Source organism: Lupinus angustifolius, chromosome LG06 (genome assembly GCF_001865875.1).
Source record: "Lupinus angustifolius cultivar Tanjil chromosome LG06, LupAngTanjil_v1.0, whole genome shotgun sequence".
In the NCBI taxonomy this organism is placed as follows: domain Eukaryota; kingdom Viridiplantae; phylum Streptophyta; class Magnoliopsida; order Fabales; family Fabaceae; genus Lupinus; species Lupinus angustifolius.
This window is the reverse complement of record NC_032014.1, coordinates 5,915,582-5,929,516: the sequence shown is the minus strand read 5'-3', so window position 1 is coordinate 5,929,516 and position 13,935 is coordinate 5,915,582. Positions and strand designations below refer to the sequence as shown.

General features: G+C 29.7%; 2 protein-coding genes across 3 annotated transcripts in view; both read left to right on the top strand.

Moving 5' to 3' along the window:
* Positions 7,119-10,211, top strand: LOC109349290. Of its 2 annotated transcripts, none has more exons than XM_019590038.1 (7): positions 7,119-7,251; positions 7,639-7,842; positions 7,930-8,025; positions 8,177-8,217; positions 8,618-8,735; positions 9,146-9,226; positions 9,951-10,211. In XM_019590038.1, exons 2-7 carry the CDS (start codon positions 7,648-7,650, stop codon positions 10,005-10,007), a joined length of 588 nt encoding a protein of 195 aa, XP_019445583.1. In that variant the 5' UTR covers positions 7,119-7,251; positions 7,639-7,647; the 3' UTR covers positions 10,008-10,211. The 2 variants fall into 2 exon arrangements, with proteins under 2 accessions (XP_019445583.1, XP_019445582.1); XM_019590037.1 differs by having other exon boundaries at positions 7,121-7,251; positions 7,631-7,842.
* Positions 11,410-13,935, top strand: part of LOC109349289 (exosome complex component RRP41 homolog) — a 3,226-nt gene continuing 700 nt past the window's right edge. Inside the window, exons 1-8 of the mRNA XM_019590035.1 lie at positions 11,410-11,518; positions 11,608-11,798; positions 11,962-12,000; positions 12,112-12,179; positions 12,710-12,788; positions 12,871-12,907; positions 13,097-13,213; positions 13,349-13,434. Of these exons, the coding sequence (XP_019445580.1) occupies positions 11,637-11,798; positions 11,962-12,000; positions 12,112-12,179; positions 12,710-12,788; positions 12,871-12,907; positions 13,097-13,213; positions 13,349-13,434 (588 nt within the window). The 5' untranslated portion in view covers positions 11,410-11,518; positions 11,608-11,636. The remainder of the gene's footprint in view (positions 11,519-11,607; positions 11,799-11,961; positions 12,001-12,111; positions 12,180-12,709; positions 12,789-12,870; positions 12,908-13,096; positions 13,214-13,348; positions 13,435-13,935) is intronic.

Genomic DNA, 13,935 nt, shown 5'->3' with positions numbered 1-13,935 from the left:
CTTGAATCTTGAATCTTGAATCTTGACTCTTGGATTATTGAATCTTGACTCTTGGATCTTGGATTATTGAATCTTGAATCTTGATTAGAAGAAGGGGAGTGAAGAAAAATTACAAATGTACACAAATTGTAAACACTATACTGGATAATTAGAAAATAGAGTTTCTTTTTTTTTAAACACCAACTTTGACTTATGTATATCTCAGGTTTTTTGTGATAATACAATTGATTACAGATATTTATATATACACATTAGTAATATAAAAAATAAAAATTATTACGTCCTCTTAGATCAATGAGATTTAAAATAGTTTATTCTCTTGTAACAAGAAAACCATATTTGTTTTCGAACATTATAAAAATATTTGAATAGCATAATTACATGAAATCATTTTAATTAGAAACTTATCTTCTAAAAACTTGTATGAATTAAACATTAAAGGTACGTAAACAATTTCCAAAATAATAATACTACTTAAAATAACAGTATTAAAAAATGCAACTATAATCATACCTAACCTATAAGAAGTAAGAGATTTAAAAGATAGTAACAATATTTAAATTTGTTGAGGTCATAAAAATATACATGAAATTAAATGCAAATATAGAAATTCAAATTTAAAACATTTGTAATAGTAACAAGAATTAAAATGTATGTATTGATTCTAATAACACAATATAATCATCATGATAATTAAGGTTTAATCTTCCTTAAAACCATACCTAAATTGATTTTAATATCAATAATAAATTCAACACATTAATTAATACTTTAATATTTCTTATAATCACACAAAAATTGATTATAATAACACACAAAATCATCTTCTGTGTTGATTAAAGCTGTAATCTTCCTTAAAATTGTGTATACATTTATTATAATTTAAAGAATAAAATCATCATCTTAATTAAAACTTTAATATTTTTTTAAATCACATACACATTGATTGTAATATTTAGAATATATTCATCATGTTAATTAAGCCTCACAGAAGTCAAATTCATAAAGTAAAATGAGAATCTAAAATTTTTAAGCAAGAAATGTCACATAAACAATATGTATGGAATCATTACATCCAATTATAAAATTAAAAATAATAATTAATCTTTCTTAGAGAGACATATATTAGAAAATTATAGGAGTAAGGAGTTTTTAGAAATAAAATAATGATTCTTGATTCTTGATTCTTGATTCTTGATTCTTGATTCTTGATTCTTGATTCTTGATTCTTGATTCTTGATTCTTGATTCTTGATTCTTGATTCTTGATTCTTGATTCTTGATTCTTGATTCTTGATTCTTGATTCTTGATTCTTGATTCTTGATTCTTGATTCTTGATTCTTGATTCTTGATTCTTGATTCTTGATTCTTGATTCTTGATTCTTGATTCTTGATTCTTGATTCTTGATTCTTGATTCTTGATTCTTGATTCTTGATTCTTGATTCTTGATTCTTGATTCTTGATTCTTGATTCTTGATTCTTGATTCTTGATTCTTGATTCTTGATTCTTGATTCTTGATTCTTGATTCTTGATTCTTGATTCTTGATTCTTGATTCTTGATTCTTGATTCTTGATTCTTGATTCTTGATTCTTGATTCTTGATTCTTGATTCTTGATTCTTGATTCTTGATTCTTGATTCTTGATTCTTGATTCTTGATTCTTGATTCTTGATTCTTGATTCTTGATTCTTGATTCTTGATTCTTGATTCTTGATTCTTGATTCTTGATTCTTGATTCTTGATTCTTGATTCTTGATTCTTGATTCTTGATTCTTGATTCTTGATTCTTGATTCTTGATTCTTGATTCTTGATTCTTGATTCTTGATTCTTGATTCTTGATTCTTGATTCTTGATTCTTGATTCTTGATTCTTGATTCTTGATTCTTGATTCTTGATTCTTGATTCTTGATTCTTGATTCTTGAGTCTTGATTCTTGAATCTTGATTCTTGAGTCTTGATTCTTGATTCTTGATTCTTGATTCTTGATTCTTGATTCTTGATTCTTGATTCTTGATTCTTGAATCTTGAATCTTGAATCTTGAATCTTGATTCTTGAATCTTGGATCTTGGATCTTGATTATTGAATCTTGAATCTTGATTAGAAGAAGGGGAGTGAAGAAAAATTACAAATGTACACAAATTGTAAACACTATACTGGACAATTAGAAAATAGAGTTTCTTTTTTAAAACAATGAGAAGAACTATTCATTTAATAGAACACAATTTTTTAAGCAAGAAATGTCACATAAACAATATGCATGGAATCATTACATCCAATTATAAAATTAAAAATAATAATTAATCTTTCTTAGAGAGACATATATTAGAAAATTATAGGAGTAAGGAGTTTTTAGAAATAAAATAAAATAACAAAAGAGAATATCACAAGTTTAAAAAAACTAATAACAAAAGACAATAATACTATTCATGACAAATTTCTTAATAATTAAGTTTTATTTCTATAGCAATTTATTTCTATAACAATTTAAAAATTAGTTTTTTTTCATCATACTTAATGAACTTATTGCAATTAATATCAAATCTTGAATCTTGAATCTTGGATCTTGAATCTTGGATCTTGATTCTTGAATCTTGAATCTTGATTCTTGATTCTTGATTCTTGATTCTTGATTCTTGATTCTTGATTCTTGATTCTTGATTCTTGATTCTTGATTCTTGATTCTTGATTCTTGATTCTTGATTCTTGATTCTTGATTCTTGATTCTTGATTCTTGATTCTTGATTCTTGATTCTTGATTCTTGATTCTTGATTCTTGATTCTTGATTCTTGATTCTTGATTCTTGATTCTTGATTCTTGATTCTTGATTCTTGATTCTTGATTCTTGATTCTTGATTCTTGATTCTTGATTCTTGATTCTTGATTCTTGATTCTTGATTCTTGATTCTTGATTCTTGATTCTTGATTCTTGATTCTTGATTCTTGATTCTTGATTCTTGATTCTTGATTCTTGATTCTTGATTCTTGATTCTTGATTCTTGATTCTTGATTCTTGATTCTTGATTCTTGATTCTTGATTCTTGATTCTTGATTCTTGATTCTTGATTCTTGATTCTTGATTCTTGATTCTTGATTCTTGATTCTTGATTCTTGATTCTTGATTCTTGATTCTTGATTCTTGATTCTTGATTCTTGATTCTTGATTCTTGATTCTTGATTCTTGATTCTTGATTCTTGATTCTTGATTCTTGATTCTTGATTCTTGATTCTTGATTCTTGATTCTTGATTCTTGATTCTTGATTCTTGATTCTTGATTCTTGATTCTTGATTCTTGATTCTTGATTCTTGATTCTTGATTCTTGATTCTTGATTCTTGATTCTTGATTCTTGATTCTTGATTCTTGATTCTTGATTCTTGATTCTTGATTCTTGATTCTTGATTCTTGATTCTTGATTCTTGATTCTTGATTCTTGATTCTTGATTCTTGATTCTTGATTCTTGATTCTTGATTCTTGATTCTTGATTCTTGATTCTTGATTCTTGATTCTTGATTCTTGATTCTTGATTCTTGATTCTTGATTCTTGATTCTTGATTCTTGATTCTTGAATCTTGAATCTTGAATCTTGAATCTTGAATCTTGATTCTTGATTCTTGATTCTTGAATCTTGAATCTTGAATCTTGAATCTTGAATCTTGAATCTTGAATCTTGAATCTTGAATCTTGAATCTTGAATCTTGAATCTTGAATCTTGAATCTTGAATCTTGAATCTTGAATCTTGAATCTTGACTCTTGGATTATTGAATCTTGACTCTTGGATCTTGGATTATTGAATCTTGAATCTTGATTAGAAGAAGGGGAGTGAAGAAAAATTACAAATGTACACAAATTGTAAACACTATACTGGACAATTAGAAAATAGAGTTTCTTTTTTGAAACAATGAGAAGAACTATTCATTTAATAGAACACAAGTTTCTAGTTCAGAGTTCATGGAAGAATCTTGGGATATGATTTTTTAGGAGTAATCATTATCCATTAGGTTTATGAATTTTGTTTATTTTGAATTAGTTGTTTTTGTACCAATGAGATTGTTACTAAAAAGGTTTTGATAACAAGAAATTAGTTTCAACCATGATCTTCTAGAACTAAGACACATGTTATTATTTATCAAAACCTTTTTAGTAACCACCACTTAAGTTTCTCCAAATACAACAACCTTGCCAATTGGGTTCTTGAGAATTTGTGTTAACAGATAAGTACCTGGAAATTTATAAAATGACACGGATCTTTGGAGGATCTGATTGGAAAGGTTGTTATCATGTTTCGAAGATTGAGTTGAGGATGTTTTCAACATGAGTTGTGCATAGGAGAGAAGAAGAACATTCAATTCTTGCAAGTGATTTGCCCCAATGTTTCTGCGAAGAAGAATTCCAATTATATAGTATTAGAATTAACTCAATTAAGTAATTTGGTAACCTTAGAAATTGATGTGAACAACAACAGTAGTTTATTTGTCTGGCCGGTTAAAAAAATAGCATTGTTAAAACCAGACATTACAATCTTCTTATAGAGTTCACTAATCCAAGATATTACTAAAGATTCCAAGTGGTCAAAACCTTATTGCACTGTCTAGAAAAATGAAAATTGAGCCAATAATAACCTACATTACAACATCTCTTATATCAACTCACCACTTCAATAACCTTAATACAAGAATTTCCAATTAAACCGTTGAAAGTGTACCTCATAAAATATACATTGTCATATAGTTTCTTTTATTTTCACTCCTAATGGAAACTATAGTAACAGACAATACAAAAACACGTGGGAGCATGGTGGAACAAATTGAATCCACAAACAGTGAAGCTAAGGGAAACGATTATACAATAGAACACATGAATCCCTCACAAACGCTTCATCAAACACTTAACATGCGTTCATTTGGGGGCACAGTAACAGAAGAATAACAACAGGAATATAATAATAATAATAATAATATTAAAAGAATGACAACAAGATTATGGTAGCAGCGAAAGAGAGGATAAAGAGAGAGAATAGATACCTTCATTTGGGGGCACAGTAGCAGAAACAAGAAGACAGAGAGATAGCGTGGAAATCAACAACCAAGTAGAACATCATCTTTTTTTATTTTTTTCACACAGTTTGATAGATACACTGTGTTAGTTATTTGTTACTGACACACACACTTCTACTAGTGTTTGTTTGTTTGTTTGTTTGAGGAACAAAAAAATGAAAGGAAAGATAGACAAAGGTGAGAGTTTAAATCCAACTCTACTCAACTAACAGTGGAATGAATAGTCAACTAGCTAGAGTTGAGAATTGAAATGATGAGAGACAATAAAATAAAGCAAACAACAATATGTTAGTTTAGTTTTTTCATTTTGATTAAAAAGAATGATGTAACTTCCTTTCTTTTAATGTTCAACATAGCGGTTTTTTATAAGCAATATAATAAAGTTCACTTTATGCCCCCCTCTTTTTCTTATATTGGTTCATCAAATTAATTAGTGTGATTAGGAGGTGGGTGTGGGTAGATTAATGTTATTATTATGAGGATAATATTTATGCACTTATAATATAAAGATGTATATAACATCATCCTCTTCATTTTGATTATTTTTTATGAAGAGTCTATAAAAATAGAGAATGAACGGTAGATGATGTAATGACAATGTAAAAAACACTTACAGTGTCAGTAAATATATCATTTTCTCTATTATTATTACTAAGAAATACGGTGAATTTAGTAATAGTATAATATCTATACACTATTAGTATAAATATATATTTATATTTAGTATAGCATTCACTACCGAATTATATTTTTTTTAAAAATATCAATGATAATTAAAAATGAATAATAAATGATAAATGTATCAAACTCATACAGTAAATATGCATATATCTTTTTCTCATTTATTAAATGAAGTGTTATGATTTTTTGTGGAAGCTCCTTATTTTAGATGCATTAATCAAAGGTGCACATCAACAACTAATTTGTAGGTTTAACAATAGTTTATCATAATTATGACATTTCTAAACTCAATGACTACTTCTTATATTAATGACCACCTAACATATTCATGACAAATATCTAATACACTAATTTTCCCCGTAAAAAATCTTATCTTATTCATTCACCATATTTAATGAGTCATTACAATTATCTATAAATAAATCAATTAACAGATCATTTGTTTTAATAATTACATGATAATTAATTAATTAATTCAATGTGATAAGATATACTTATAATAACTACTAGAAATAGTGCAATCAATTTTTTTTGTAAAAATAAAAAATTATAATCACCAACTATATAAAACCATTTTAAAACAATTTTAAATCACCAAATCATTCATCATTTATTTGTGTTACTTTTATTTAGAAGTCAATAAAGATTAAAATTTCTTATACTTTCAATGTATACATATTCTCCTTGTTAATTAGTCATTTTTAGATAAATTAAAAGACAATGTTACTCTATATTAAATAATATTGTGAAATCCGAGACATACACCAAACCGTAAGAAGTCCCATATTAGGTTTAATTGGTTCAAATGATTAAACCGTCTTGTCGGATTGAATAATTTCATATATAATTTATCATTTATATATATAAATATATAGTTATATATAAATATTTTTTTTATATATTTCATATTTATGTGTAATTACATTGAAATAACATATTTCCATATTTTTTTGGACCAGATTAAAACAAAACATTAAAGCAATGTTTTATTTTCTTAAAATTTTAAGTGAACCATCCAATTCACTTATCGGGTTATTCCAGTTCAACCGAGTTTAACGCGATCAGATCATAATTTCTCCAGTTCAAAGCGGTCTAACCCTCGTTCAATTAAAATTACAAATCATAGTCATTTTTAAGTACAATCAGCAGTCAAATTGGTTGGACCATCTGGTCCGGGTAATACAACAATGATATTAAAGGTTATTTTGATCATGACCTGAGAATCTCAAGGATTAAGTTGACATTTTCCCCTTAAATTAAAGAAAACAATAAAATTGATCCCAAACTTGTGGTTACCCAATTTCCTCATGTCACATATTGTGGGCCCAATCCAGCCCAAACCCAAGCGTTTCAATCTACACATCATCACCACTTTTTTTTTGGAGTAACTGAACCAATTGGCTCGTTAAATTTGCTCTTCTTCCCTTCTTCCCTTCTACCATGGGATAGCATCTTCCATCACCTGTTAGCCACCGTGACGAAAACGAGAACGCGTAGCAGGAACATTTGGTAACATTTTTATACTCTTGGTTTTAACACATTTTAATTTTTTATAAGTTGATGTTACGTAACTCATGAGAATTGATTACTAAGACTGAGATCTTGTAGCCTAATTATCTTATGATTTTTATCCAAAGTGCTTATGTGACAGTACATAACATGATTCTAATTAAAATACACAAATCTTAACATAGTAATTTAAAATCTTGGTAAAAATCTATGTCGGAGCATGCATTTATCATGATCAGCCTGTGATTATTTCTCTTAGAATAAATTTCTCATCCAGTGAACCTAGATGCTTCCAAACTAACTGTCACACAAAAGTTTCCAAGAAAACAAAAAACGAAGGAAAATATTTTATTCTCTTAATTTTAGTTTCTTTTCCTAGATTGTTAGCTTCAGAAAATGTCAAGAGACGGCGAGGAAGTGGAAGAGACCGTGCCGATAATTACTCCGGCCGGGAACACTATAATCAGGAGGAGACCTGACCCGTTTTTGGTAACAATTAGGTGCTTCAGCTTTGTGACCTGTTTGGCTGCCATTCTTTGCATTGTCGTCAATATCCTCTCCGCTGTGCGCTCCTTCAAACATGGATCTGATGTATACCCCTCTCCTTTTCAGCATCTCTCATTATGTCTCTGTTTTTAATCATTGTGCTAACATGTCCCATTCTAATTAATTTTTCAGATTTTCGATGGCATATTTCGGTGTTACGCTGTTGTGATAGCGTGTCTTGTGATTCTGGCTGAAACAGAATGGAGTTTCATCATTAGGTTCTTCCAGGTGAATTTTCTTTATTAACTATTTTTCATGCTTGATGAGATAAACCATGACGATGATTGAAAAATATGGTTTATGGATTATTATTCCTAGCTGTTGTTACCATATTCTTGTTCTACATTCTAATATAATGATCCAATTAATCTCTTCACAGATTTCAGAGTATTGGGCTGCCAGGGGTATGCTGCAGATATTGTATGTGTTCCCTTTAGTCATGATTATGTTTATGATGATGCATTCTCACATTAATTTGTAATTTAACTAAGGTTTTATTCATTTTGTGATTGTCACTTACCTTAAGCAACATGTATTAAGCTTTCCACTGAAGAAGTGTAGTGGACATTCGTTATTTTAACTTCAAACTGGTATAATGTCAGATTTATTACATTTTGTACCGGCAGTAGTGTCCTGTCCACTAATACATGTTATGTTAGTATTTATTGTGCTTCATTAACTAAATTATCACTTGGGTGCTAGTATTTTGAATAACATAAGATGCCGTGAAATTGAATAAGTTGGCAAGATATTTGTTTGCATCATGGTGCATAAACAGTATACAAGTTTGGTTTCTGAATTGATGGTCTTATTTCTGCAGTGTAGCAGTCATGACAAGGGCTTTCCCTGACTATCTTGGAGACCGAAGGGAGCTTGTTCTTTTTCAGAGGATAGCGAGCTATTTTCTTCTCGCCTGTGGAGCAGTTTATGTTGTTTCGGTACGACTAAAATATTTACTCGAATAATGTCTATATTTCTTTGGTTCTGTTCTGTACGTCATGTGTGGCAGATTGTTTCTCAGTAAGCACCTAAAAAAGAAGCATGGTTTATGGATAATACAAAATATGTAAAATATTGTAAAATGCATGCCATAAACAATCCATTTCGTTTTCTATTTAAATAATTTTCATTTTAAAATATTTTAACGTGAATGAAGTGTTCTAGTTCACTCTTTCTCATGTTTTATATACCAGTTAGATAAGGTTCAAATTATTTTCTAGTAGTTTGTTATCATTCTTTACATTTTCCGGTGACTTTCCTCTGCTAATCTTCTAATAATTTATTCTCTACCAAGGAATGAAAAACAAAGCTGACACTCTAGTTTCTTTCATTGTATTATCATTTGAAGGGAATCCTATGCATTGGTTTTCTAAAACGTTCTCGCCAGAAGCAGGAGATCACAAGAGAGCAAGCAGCCAAGGATCTGGAGGTATGTTGCTACGATTTAATTACTGGATTGGTTTCCATTTGCATCTCTATAATATTTGATAATTGTCATTCCTCAGTTGCAATGGAATAATTGCAGCATGATGTTTGGTACTTGATAATGTGTAAAAGCACAATGAGAAAAAACACACTGACCTAGAGAGATCTAAGATTTTCTTCTGCTACATAACAATCCTGGCAATCGAAGATGGATGAATGTGATCACAATTTGAAATTTTGAATTGATGAAACGATGTCCTCTGAATAGCCAGTGCTCAGGTCTATGGGACTATATCTACTAGTTATTCAAATAAATTTGGTATTTGAAAAATGCTAAAGAGTCTGAAGCTATTTTTTGATGGATGTGGTATGAACTGATGGCAATATGATATTCACCACTTCCAACCTGAATTGTTGTCTTCCTCTCTCCTGTTTAGTTATTAACCGATTCGCCTCTTTTCATATTGAAAGCTTCATACTCAATAGCACTATCTTTTCCTCTTAGATTGTCATAGGCCTGTAGTCACATTGCAATAGTACTTTCCTTGTTGTTGCTGGCTGTGCCTTTCAATTCCACCACCATTGGTGGAGATCGGAAAGACCAGCTCTGCATGGACTTGGTTCTCAATCTTATATTTCTCCCAGTGACTTATTATCTCCATGTAATCTAAATTTATTTACTTTTTTCCCAAGATTTTTTACCTATTTGATTTTATGCACATTTTCAGGAGTTGCAAAGGCGCAGAGAGGAACTTGAACAAGTGCTACTTGAAGAAAGGGTTTGAAACTTCTGAAATGAATAGTGCTAATTGCAAAAGTTGGTCCATTGTGAAGAATACCTCCAATGGCCAAATGCCGTTTATGTTAGAGTAGTTGCCTACAGTATTGTTTGTTGTAGCAATTGAATTACGTTAGTAAAGATGTGCTATTATTTGCCTATTCTATGTAAATATATAAAGATATAATATTTTATTCAATAGAGTTTTCATCCCAAATTTCTATTTGTTTCTACCGGGCACTAATCTTTATTTTTCATGGAGAATTAATATATTAGTTTTTGAGAAGTTAGAATCCAAATTGGGGAGATTGAGAATATATATGTTGATACTCAAAAATAAATTGTAAGTATCAAAACCTAAACAGGTAAAAATTTCATAGTTCGAAGTTTTATTTAACCCATAAAAGAAAGTAGAAGGCGATAGTTATGCTTTCACAAAAATCATGTCAATCATCTATATATAAATTGCCATCGAAGTGAGAAACTTTTCTTAAGAACTTGATAATACATTTTGATTAAGAACTAAGGTTATTTGGTATATAGTTATTACTTTAAACATTCATCACCAACTGAGTTAAGCATTACTTTAAATTCAATATTATTATTTTTACGAGATTGAAATTTCAATACTTTCAACTTCAAATATGTCATCGATAAAAAAATGTCATCCAAATAAATATGTTGATATATAAATGAGTTTGATATTTGAAGCTTCAAATATTTCTTTTTCCTAGGGGAGTTCAGAGTAACATAAATATATAGTAACAGATACAAAATATTTGAAATTTACATGAGAAAATTCAATCCGATATTATGAAATATTGCTGAAAATATTATAAATTTATATAATGAATAATAGAGTGATAATGAAATAGACAAATTTTATTTTATTTTTTTAAAGTATACACCATATTACTTTTTGAAAAAATAAGTTTCAATAAAATACATAACATATGGGAAAATTTAGTTGTTATAAATGCATTATACTTTTATTAAGAAAACAACACCAAACACTCAAAAAAAGTTGTACACAAGTCTCATCCGACAAAAATATTACATTACTAATATTTTTTGTGAACACATTACTAAAATTTGAGTCAATTAATTCAGGTCAAAATAATGTGGATAATATTGAGACATGAGAAATAAGTATAAACTTTCTTGAACCTACTTATTTATAATTCATATATTTTATTTTCTTTTTTTTACTTTTTATTTTGTAGTAGTGGTGATTTATGTTGATTGAATTTTTTAATGTTCTAAAACAATTACATATGAAAAATGCTTAAACTTTTATTTTTACAGAAGAGGGGCAATTTTAAATTAAAAAAAATCATTACAAATACATTAATAATGAATTTATTTCATAATGATTAAAAAAATATTTAAAATAAAAATAGTGTATTGCACCGAACTTGCCCTGCCTCCTATTGTTTGCGTGAGACACGAACATAGACTGCTTAGAAGTGGAGGCTGGCACTGCTCTGTTCTGTTGAGTTCTCTCATTTGAATAGCAAGGTGTGTTTATTTGTTTTTTACTTATTCAATTCGTGAAATGTGTGAATAGCATATTGATACAAATGATGAATTGAAATGAGTATGTTTAGATTTTTGATAACTAGAGAAGAAGAAGAAGATGGAATATGTGAGCCCAGAAGGACTTCGATTGGATGGTCGAAGACCTATGGAGATGCGACAAATTCGAGCAGAAATTGGTGCTGTTTCCAAAGCAGATGGTTCTGCAGTTTTTGAGATGGGTAATACTAAAGTTATTGCTGCTGTTTATGGCCCTAGACAGGTATATTTCTATCCTTTATGCATTCTTATTTATTTACTTTGAAAACACTTTTGTATCTTTTTAGGGTTAGTCAGCTTATTTTATTTTAGAGAAGGTTTCTAGTTGTATTTGAGTTTTAGATCATGTTTTTTTTATTCCTGAAGTGGCTGCTATGAATTTTCAGGTTCAAAATAAGAGCCAGCAAATGAATGACCAGGCTCTGGTAAAGTTTTATTTATTTATTATTATTGCAAATGTTGATGGGTTGTATGTGTATTTAATGTGCAATGTGCTGAAAATTTAATTGTTGTCTATTTGATTTGTGTGTCTGTAGGTTCGGTGCGAGTACAGCATGGCTAATTTTAGCACTGGAGATCGAATGAGGAAACCAAAGGGCGACAGGTTTTTCTTTTTTGCTTGTTCAAATGCATAGTTTTTTTTTGCTTGCATGATTTTGATATACTTGTACTTGTTGGAATAGTAGTGGGAAGTGTAAGATGTGTCATTCTTTTTTGTATGGTTATTCAAAATTATAGGGTTATTTTGGTTTGATTAAGAGATCGAGTGAATTAGTTCATACATCATATTGATGTGTAGAAAGCTCTTGTCGTGTTAAAAGCTGCATGTCTGCATTACGCTCGGAATGAGATATGTATCCATCAGCACTGAAATGCAAAATTTGTTATCAACATTACCCCCACCCCTCCTTTTTTTCTTCATGCTTTAACTTTTTAGAATCTTTTTTGGCCGCAGTACACATTTAGGTCTCAATGGGTTAGCCATCAATATTGAAGACACAGACTTTAGCTCATTTCAAAATTGCCTTTCAAAATTTGTTAAATTGGTTCTTAATTGCAAGGTTCTCTAACACTAGGATGATGACCTCTTGTTTTTTTACTTCTTTATTTGATGGAAGACTTCTCATGCTACAGGAGATCAACTGAAATATCCCTGGTTATTCGGCAAACAATGGAAGCATGCATATTGACTCATTTAATGCCTCATTCCCAGGTTTTGTTTAAAGAGGCTTCAGGATTTCTTTCTTATGTGTAAATTGTTTGTTTTTCTTATGATTTGGTTATTTAATTTGCAGATAGATATTTTTGTCCAAGTTCTCCAAGCAGATGGAGGTAATTTAAAACCTGATAATGGGATCTTTTGATCATCACCTGTCATTGTCATTTATTTTTCTCTCGTCCTCTTGCAGTAATCTATGTCCCTGTTAATTGTTGATAATATTAAAGCAGGTCTCTGTTCTATTATCTAATATGTTTATTGCTGACCACTCAGTATTTTTGTTCTTGGAATGCCTTGTGCAGGAACTAGATCTGCTTGTATCAATGCTGCGACTTTGGCCCTTGCTGATGCTGGGATACCTATGCGTGATCTTGTAACTTCCTGTAGTGCCGGATACCTTAATAGCACCCCTCTGCTTGGTATATATCTGTTTTATTTGAACTTTTAACTGGGTAAAAGCAAGGGTGGTGTACCTACATGTTCCAATCAACTTTTGATTTAGCAGTGTGTGGATCATTGTAATTATTTGAAATTTGTTGTATGAATATTGGCAGATTTGAACTACGTAGAAGACAGTGCTGGAGGTGCTGATGTAACTCTAGGAATTCTGCCCAAGCTGGATAAAGTGACACTTCTTCAGGTTATTGTCATTTCATATTGTTGTCTCCATATTTCATTTTCTAGTTAATGAAGTAAATTATTCTGGAAAAAAGAATTTCTTTATACTGACTACTAGTCCTAGGTTATGGAGTGTGAAGCTTCTCGCATAAATGTGAAAGCAGGTATTAGACTTTTTATAGACGGTAGAGGCCTTGAGCCCTGAAGATCTATATCTATTTTGACTCTTCTTCTTGATCTAAGTCACTAGTAAATTAAAAGCCTTTTGGTTTTGAAGCGGTAATCTTTCTCCTTTCAAAAAATTTCTCATCGTTAGATTACTTTTTTTCATTTACTTCCTTTTGTTTAGTATTAACTGTAATGCTTTGTCAAGTGTAAGTTAATATTTTTTCCTTGTTAAATCATACTTCAATCTACTTTTTAACACTTTGAACATTTGAAGAAAAACAATGGGGATCACTTTAGCATTTTTCTTTGTTTCTGTGGAGTCCTATGCATTCCTTTTCTACCCCATTTGCTTTCA

Coding starts and splice junctions, on each gene's coding strand:
- LOC109349290 (XM_019590038.1), top strand. CDS start 7,648: ATGTCAAGAGACGGCGAGGAAGTGGAAGAGACCGTGCCGATAATTACT. Junction 8,218..8,617: donor AGGGGTATGCTGCAGATATT/GTATGTGTTCCC, acceptor TTATTTCTGCAG/TGTAGCAGTCATGACAAGGG. Junction 9,227..9,950: donor AAGCAGCCAAGGATCTGGAG/GTATGTTGCTAC, acceptor GCACATTTTCAG/GAGTTGCAAAGGCGCAGAGA.